This window comes from Danio rerio, chromosome 8 (genome assembly GCF_049306965.1).
Source record: "Danio rerio strain Tuebingen ecotype United States chromosome 8, GRCz12tu, whole genome shotgun sequence".
In the NCBI taxonomy this organism is placed as follows: domain Eukaryota; kingdom Metazoa; phylum Chordata; class Actinopteri; order Cypriniformes; family Danionidae; genus Danio; species Danio rerio.
The window spans coordinates 31,807,101-31,816,541 of NC_133183.1; the positions used below are offsets into that span (position 1 = coordinate 31,807,101).

Genomic DNA, 9,441 nt, shown 5'->3' on the forward strand with positions numbered 1-9,441 from the left:
ATTAGACATGGACTTTATACAGTACATGTAAAACTTCATATATTTTTCCCAGAGACGGGTTGCGGCTGGAAGGGCATCCGCTGCGTAAAAACTTGCTGGATAAGTTGGCGGTTCATTCCTCTGTGGCGATCCCGGATTAATAAAGGGACTAAGCCGACAAGAAAATTAATGAATGAAAAAACTTCACATATTTATAACCAAATATTTATATTTGTAACTTGTAGCTATACACTCTTAAAAGTGAACCCAGGAATAACCAAAAAAGGTTTTTCACAGTGATGCCATAAAACAACATTTTTAATTCCTCAAAAAAAAAAAAAAAACTTTCAATGAATAGTTTTCTTTCTTTTCTTTTCTGTTTCACTAGTCTAAACAGAAAAAAGGTAAACTTTAAGGACCACCCATCCATGCCAGGAAAAAAAATGCTTTATTTCAGTTGTGTAAATGCAGAGCAGCTTTTATACAGGATATCAGAGCTTCTTTATCACGAGTCTATATACTATTCTAAAGTCTCAGTATTGCGCGTCACGCCACACGTATTTCCGCACATGGACAGAGCAGCGCGGATGAATGATGTGTGCGGTATTTAGGACCTGGGGGGAGTTCCCGCAATGCGAGTATGAGAAAGCATGTGACAAACTACTGATCTATAAAGAACACGAGGGAAAAGAAAGCGTCCCAAACAGTTGGAAACATTTCATCTCTTCATCGACCACCATCTTTCAGCAGCAGACATGGATTGCGGAATTATAACATCAAAAACCATTCTTTTGTTACTCAGTTTAATATTTTGGGTAAGTTTGTCATATTTTTAGTCATAAATTATGTTTCCATAAATATAGCTTAGACATTATATCTATAACGTTTTGTGCCCTAAAATATTGACATCGTATTTGTTTGCCCTGCTGAAAAATCCAACTTAAACCAGCCTTGGATGGTTGGCTGGTTTTAGCTGGTTTTAGAGGGGTTTTGGCCACCAGGCTGGTTTCCAGCCATTTCCAGCCTGGTCTTGGCTGGACAGGCTGGGAGACGACCAGAAAGCCAGCTTGACCAGCCTTGCCAGGCTGGAAGCCCAGCCAAAACCAGCTATGTCCAGCTAAAACCAGGATGGTCAAGCTGGTTTTAGAAGGTTTTAGCTGGTCACTTTTCAGCCTGACCAGCTAAGTCCAGGCTGGAAATGGCTGGAAATCAGCCTGGAAGTGGCCAAAACCCCTCTAAAACCAGGCTGGTTGACCAGCTAAAACCAGCCAACCCTCCTAGGCAGGTTTAAGCTGGATTTTTCAGCAGGGTGGTCGCTATACTGTAGCTATTTGCAGGCAGAAAAGTTCTTTATAAGCATCACAATAGCTTGTATTCATCCAGAGTTTGTTTCTTGTCTTCCCGCAGACTCTAAATGAATGTTTAGTCAGAGTCTTTAGCTTCTGACAGCGAGCTTTTCTCTGGAATTAATTTAATTTAGGGGGAGTCACTTGTTTGTTTATGCTCTTAAGAAAACCATGTGAAAGTGCTTTTGTGTCTTTTGCAACGTTAAACCAAGCTTGTTTACACTTGTTTACATCTTACTTAGCAGGCAGTAGCTGTCAGAGCTTCTAACGTGACTTACGGTTTTTGAAAATAAAGATTGTTGATGCCCAACTTGTCCGTGCCATCAGGTAGGCCTAGTCATCTGACTTGGCTTATTAGCTGTCAACACTCATTTCTGGCTTCAGTGGGCATGAACTCCTCAAAGTAGCCAGATTAATTTATTTTGCTCAGAGAATAATAAAAACTATGCTTGGGGAAAAAAAAAATAGTCGCTTCAAAATTGCCCTAAAGTGTTTTCCACTTTATTTATACTGAACTAGTTCGAAACAAAGTCATATGTTGAGTGAATTATATTTAAGTTCAAAAACGAATAACTTATTGTTATGCCAAAAAAAAAGCTAAACAACCAATTGTTATGTGTTTTTTGTATATTCAATATTTCTTTATATTAACTCAAACGTTTGATTCAATTTGTATGTATATATAATTGTAAAATATCAATATAATAAATAACTATGAATCATATGATAATTTAAACAAAAGTGCAAGTATTCTGTGGCCCCTTTGTTTTCTTTCTCTGGTCATTTCTGCACATCATGCAATTTGGTTTTGTGAGGCGGAATCAAGTAACAAAATCTGGGAAGTGAAAGTCTTGTCGTCTGATCGTCTTCTTTAAGCTGACTTATGGCTGTTGTCTTGTGTAGATTTGTATGTCAGGGGGTTGTGTGTTCGCTGTGCTGCTTCTGCTTCTGCTCAAGCTGAGGCACAAGACCAGCGTTCCAGGAAAGATTAGAGGGCAGGAGAGGGTTACTCATGGTCTCGTGATGAACTGCTGAAGAAACACACCGAATCATGTGCTTTGCAAGTCCGACATAAACCCAGAATTCCATAGTGTATTTGTTATGAAATGACATGTTATGACATCATGTGAGAGAGGGTGAATCATTTATTATTATTGAAAACAATGACATGACAAATAAGTGTCTTGGGTTTAAAAATATTAGTTTATTTTTAAATGTATTTAAGTGTTTTGGGAAAATATTAAAGTTAATATGCCATTTATTTTGATGGGTTTTGAAACCATATATATTTTTTAAATCATTGTTAAATAATTTCAGATTTGTCTGGTTTATATTATTCTAATTTATTTATGAATGTACTGTTTGATTTATTTATTTTTTAATGTAATGCAATATTTAACTATAGGTATTTTTAGTATTAATCTATTATTATTATTATTATTATTATTATTATTATTATTATTATTATTATTATTATCTTTAAACTAATTAATTTTATTTAAGAATTTTAGGTTGCATCTTGATTTTGTGTGCTTTTTATCATGTTAACTTGCACTTGTGCTAGATTAACAAATCACTGATAAATGAAATAAAAATTATTAAATGTTGTTGTAATTTGGTTTTTATATAATTATAATATAATTAAGTAATATAATAAAGTTTTGAGCATGGTTAATAAAATATTATTTTATATACTACAACATTTACAGGCTTTATTTTTATTTTTAGAACTGTTATCTTATGTTCCCTTTTGACATAATTGGTGTAATCATAAAACAATAATAAATTTATCATTTTTTTACACTATGAATACATGATATTCGCTCACATGATTGACTTTTTTAGATTTAAATTAAATATTTGGTTGGCTATTAAGTTTTATTTATTTTTATATTTAGTTAAAAAAACTGATGTAAGTTGTTTTGGGGAGTCACACCATATGACAGTTTACTTTACCTTACTTTGTCTTTCATTAAAGGGGCCAATTTTTTTAAGGTCTAAAGTAACATTTTAAAACTTCTCTCTTTTTTTTTTTTTTTTTCTTTGGTTACACCACATGACTCTAATGTTTATCAAAAACATAAGTCGTTCTTGAGTATATTTTGGAATAATTCTGTAAATCCAACGATCGTGTAAGTGACCTATCTGTTGTGCTGGTGTTATTTTCAGGCTGCTGGAGCGGCCCTCGCATATGTTGGCTCCTATGTGATCAAGAGCTACAACAACTTTGAGGACTTCATGTCTGACAGACACACCCTCATCCCAGCCGCCATCATCATTGGTGTAGCGGTGGTCATGTTCATCATTGGGTTCGTCGGCTGCTGTGCAACTCTGAGAGAGTCGAAAGTTGGTTTAGGCCTTGTAAGTTTGAACCGTCTTGTCTGTATTCTGTGCCCAAAGCATTTGTTTGTTTACCTGATTTAAACAAAATCAACAGGGTCCATGAGGTGGTTTCTGTTCCTTTTTTTTCTCAAGCAGAACTGCTTTCATTATTATGCAAGTTTTAATACAGTGTACTTTTCTCTGACTTTCCCTTCAGTTTCTTATCATCATCATGCTAATCTTCGCAGCTGAAGTCACCGCTTTTGTGTTCGGCATCATCTACAGGGGCAGAGTAAGTAATTAAAAAAAAAGTTTTTATTGTATTTAAAACTAACTTTTTATAGTTTTATTTTGTACTATTGTGTAAGCGCCAAGTTTAAAAATATATATTTTTTTCCATCAAAAAGTAGTGATTTTTAGAATTAAAAGCCTGTTTTGGGGTATTTTCTTTCTTCATCATCAATGTTTGAATAGCTGTGGTTTATTAGACTCACAACCACTGGTATTATTAGTTATTATATATATATATATATATATATATATATATATATATATATATATATATATATATATATATATATATATATATATATATATATATATATATATATATATATATATATATATAAAATTTATTTAGTTTTTATTTTTTTATTGACTCAACAACTTGAATAAAATAAAATGATATAGATTTTAAAAATCACAAGCTAATAAAATAAACATTTTATTGAGAGTAAAAATGTATTGACAGTGCATGAGTCGAGGCATAATTTTATCAGCTACTTTGGGTAAAATCTCCCAATGTTTTTTTTTGAGGATTTAAGATAACACGCACCATTGTGACTTGTGTAAACGGTCCATTGCAAGCAGCAAAAAAATTGTACTACATAGAAATGTCCTGTTGGCGTGTTGCTAAATGCATAACTATGAATACTTCGATAAGTATACAGGTAGCTAATTTGAACTCTGACCGCTGCATTCGATCAAGTTAGTCGCAAACTAGGCACTGCAACACATTGAAATCAATGGGTTTTATAATGCATCGGTTCCTGTGTCTTGTGGGAAAGCCACTTCATGCTGCACTGTGACTACATTTGGAGAGTGGGTAAATTCTGTGCACTGCCTACGGCTGGGCAGAGTGATGCAGTATAGCCATTTTTTGTCTTACATTTACAGTCATTTTGCTCTTTCAAACGAAAAACTGGCTGTTTTTGTCAGCTGAAAGTTTGGTGCATCCCTTGCAGTGTTGGACAATAACATGTTACTGTAACGACATTTCTTTTGACAGTAACTAATACTGTAATGCATTATTTTTTTAAATATAGGAACTCCTCATTCAACGTCATCTTGTAAAGATAACGTGTTTGTCCAATACTTTGTAAATGAATAAATTTTTGCTGCAGTCTAGCGTACATCTTCTTGTTTACAGCGGAGACGCATTGTGGGATTAATGGTTACTTTATGGTGTAAGTCATCATAGGTCTCAAACTCACTTTCTGGAGGGCCACAGCTCTGCACAGTTTTGCTTTAGCCCTAATCAAACACAGCTTATCAAACTAATCAAGGTTTTTAAGACTACTGGAGACTATTAAGCAGATGTGAGTTGGAGGTGGTTGGAGCTCAACTATGCAGAGCTGCGCCCCTCCAGGAATTTGAGACCATTGATGTAAGTAATTGATAAAGTAACTGAGTTACTTTTTGAATGAAGTAACTGTAACTAGTTACTATTTTTCAGTTACTATCACAACACTCATCCCTTGAAGGGCGCAATGTCTTGTCCAAAATGTGTCCTCCAACTTCATTATTTGGCTTCTATGCTTTTACATTTTTTGTTATTTACCTGCTGGTGGGAGGAGCCTAAGAGTCCGTTATGAAGAAGTCGGTGTTTACCTTTTGTAGAGGCACAGTTTAGACTCACTCCTACATAATAAAAGGCCTTTTCCAAAAACTGTCTATTTGGAAGATTGATTTTTAGATCATTTTTAATTACCAAAACTTAGATGTTTTTTTAGTACAAGCATATTTTCAGTTATTTCTTCATAGCCCCTTTAATATATGATGTGGGAATCTGAATGATTACAAGTTATTTTATGTTATTTACAGATTAGGGGTGACCTAGAAAAGTCAATGAATGACGTCTTCCTGAAGTATGATGGTCTGAACAGTGAAACTCATGCAGTGGATTACTTGCAGTCTCAGGTAAAGCTTTATATAATTTATTGCAATCTTCTTCTGGTCACTCAGAAAATGACAGACACAATGTCAGTGTCTTTTTACATCACTGTCCACTTGTACATTTCCAGCTGGAGTGCTGTGGTGTGAAAAACCAGACCGACTGGACTTTAACATCGTGGTTTGCCCAACATAACAACACTGTGCCTCAATCCTGCTGTAAAGCAAACATGACGCAGTGCACTGGTCAGCTCTCCCAGCCAGATCTGCTGAACACACAGGTTTGAATGGAAAAACTGACTCGTTTATGATAATGAATGCCAATGTATTCAGTAAACGGTGTTGTTTTTCTACTGTTTAATTTCTTTTGTCTATTTAATTTCTATGAAGTTCAGTATTGTTTTCTATAGTACCTCATTCTTGTATTAGTTTTAATTTGGGTACTAGAACTCCAAACTAATTTGATGTTATATTATTTGTTTGTTTTCATCTAATTTAAAATTGTATATTTTGTTTAAATTTACTTTCCTGGTTAACATTTAGTACTCTAACCTCATTTTTTTTTTAAACAATTTGATATTTTTTATATCAAGTTTCATTATAATTTTAGTATCTTTTTCAGCTATATAAAATTTATTTAATTGGTCTTAAATCTCAATCATTTTAGTTCAAAATTGAATAATTAGTTTTTTTTATCTGTTTTTTAATTTCTTTGTAGCTTTTTCTGTAAATGTTGTACTCAAACCTTATACTTTATTGGAAATTTGTGTTATAGTTTTTTAATTTTGTCTTTTGTATAATATTTGTTTTCATTTTAATATTTGTACTTTTTTTATTATATATTTTGTTGTTCTTTAAACTTAACCAAGTTTAGTTTATAAATTGCTTGTATATAGATATACAGTTGAAGTCATAATTCAACCGTTTTCACTCCTCCCCCCTCGTTCTTTTTTACATATTACCCAAATGATGTTTAACAGAGCAAGGAAATTCTCACAGTATGTCTAATAATACTTTTTTCTTCTGGAGAAGGTCTTATTTGTTTTATTTTGGCTAGAATAAAACTAATATTTTAAAAATATTATAAAAATATATTATAAAAAAAATAATTTTATTTTTTTTTTATTTTTATTTTTTTTAACATTTTATGGTCAAAATTATTAGCCCCTTTAAGCTTCTTTTTTTCCGATTGTCTACAGAATAAACCATCATTATACAATAACTTGCTTAATTACTCTAACCTGCCTAGTTAACCTAATAGGGTATATGCCGAAGCATGCTAATAGGACTTAATTTGCCCATAACCTGGGTTAACCGCTTCCAGTAAACTATATGCCAATGCAAAATCAGCGCGTTTTAGGTCTGTTTTCTTTTAAAAATCAGCGATCTCCATGGGATGAGTGATATCCGATATAAAGTGGGTCTCAGATTGTACAAGAAGCACTGCATTAAATTACATTTTCCCCACCATGTCTTTATAATATGAACATTTATTTTACCTCGGTATATTAAATGGAGCTTCTACGCTAGCCTGCCGATTCTGACAGGCGTGTGCGAGTAAACGGCTTTTTGTCTTGTTTACACTTGAGCAACTAAATGAATGCCAAAGTCTGTTTAACTGATTGTATTTTAATTTCATTAAAACATCGATGCTGTAAAAGGAACCCTATAAAATGGGAAAAAAACTCCTAATAACAGGTCACCGGAAGTTTATCAGTATGGGAGCAACACTAGCTCGGCATATACCCTATTAACCTAGTTAAGCCTTTAAATGTCACTTTAAGCTGCATAGAAGTGTCTTGAAAAATATCTAGTCAAATATTATTTACTGTCATCATAAAAAAGATCAAATAAATCAGTTAGTAGAAATGAGTTATTAAAACTATTATGTTTAGAAATGTGTTGAAGAAAATCTGCTCTCCGTTAAACAGAAATTAGGAAAAATAAATAAATAAATAAAAACGGGGCTAATAATTCTGACTTTAACTATGTATGTATGTATGCATGCATACACACACACTGTAAAAAATGCTGGGTTTCAAACAAATTTCATGTTGTTCCAACACAAATATATAATAAGTTAACTTCATAGTTTTTTTTTTTTTAATACAAATTTAAGTGGATTGAACAAAACAATTAAGTTGTGTATCAAAAAACTCAATAATTGTGTTGATTCGGCTCATTTATAAATAGAATATAGTATAAACATTTGCTTCATTTCAACTGTCAAGTAAAAAACTTTTGGAATTTTTTTTTTTGACAATAACGAACAATTTTGTTTCATGGAAAAAACAAAATAAAACAAAGACATGTTGTTTCCCCAGGGGTGTGAAGCTAAACTGGAGCAGGTGCTTCAAGATGTGCTCAGCTATGCAATGCTGGTCATCCTGGGTTTTGCTATCATAAAGGTACATCAACACATTTTAACTTCCTCTTCATCTTTATTTATCAGTGAATTTTCAACAGCATGTTTTGTGTGTTTTTCAGTTTTTTGGGATGCTCAGCGTCTGCGTGATCACCTGCAAGAGCAAGAAGAATGAGTATCAACCTCTGTACGCATGATCAGAGTCTCCTGAATCCATCTTTTTCTCTGTTCAGAGAATCTCTACATTCTCTATACTGTGCAGCTAAACACAGCCTCACTGGCACCATCGACAACAGTGCTGACACACACACACACACACTCAGTTACTTTTATTGCCGTTTGCTTTGAATGCCAAAGCACAAGCTGAAGTGTTTGGTCTGAAATACTGAGCATTATTAGATTCGAAAGAGGGCTGAAAACTATGATGTTCTTTGATGGTTGATGGTTTTTCTGCCAGATAAATACCAAATACTGTATTTATATTTACTGCACAAGGTATTAGGATATGTTACTACAGCGGCGTTTCACCAAATATTTCAAATGTATAGGTCAAACTTCAAAGTTGAAAAATGTTTTAAGGATTTTATGCGTTTGTGGGTATTTGTTTTTTCCTTACTGCTGCTGTCTACATGATTTCTGTCTTACTGTTGTCTGTTTATTATATTACATAAAATGGTTCAAACAGAAGGATATTAAATTATAGAAATAAATTGCTCTGAGTGATTTTGTTTTTCTTCTTCTTTTGAAGATCACCAAAATGCATGTTGGTAATTATTCCCAAATTACTGCTCGGCATCATTTCAAGCACACATACATTATACTGAAACAAATATAATTAGGTAATAACAATAATAGAATTTGACTAATTTCTAAAGTTGTTTTGATGATTGTGGTGAAAATGTATGACATTCAAATAAATTATACAAAATGTAAATCTAAAATAAAACGCACACACACACACACACACACACACACACTCTACTGGTCAAAAGTTTGGGGTCAGACGGATTTTTAAAAGTTTTAAAATAAGCTTCTCCTGCTCACCAAGGCTACATTTACTTCATCAAAAATACCATACAAACCTTAAAATTGTGAAATGTTATTGAACTACAAGTTCAAAAGTAGTTTATCATTTAATTGAATCATAAATTTCTGTAATTTTAAAGATACATTTTTAGCTTCATTACTCCAGTCTTAAGTCACATGATTCTTCAGAAATCACTCTAATATAAATTATTATTATTTATGGTAATAGTA

At 32.9% G+C, this 9,441-nt stretch overlaps 1 protein-coding gene across 1 annotated transcript; it reads left to right on the plus strand.

Annotated features, from left to right (window-relative positions):
• Positions 1-504: 504 nt before the first annotated feature.
• On the plus strand, positions 505-8,904 carry tspan36 (tetraspanin 36). Its single transcript, NM_001002748.2, is given in 7 exon segments — positions 505-794; positions 3,495-3,686; positions 3,865-3,939; positions 5,751-5,846; positions 5,951-6,100; positions 8,144-8,227; positions 8,307-8,904. Coding segments are annotated over 7 exon segments (732 nt in total). The 5' UTR covers positions 505-734; the 3' UTR covers positions 8,382-8,904.
• The last annotated feature ends 537 nt before the right edge of the window (positions 8,905-9,441 follow it).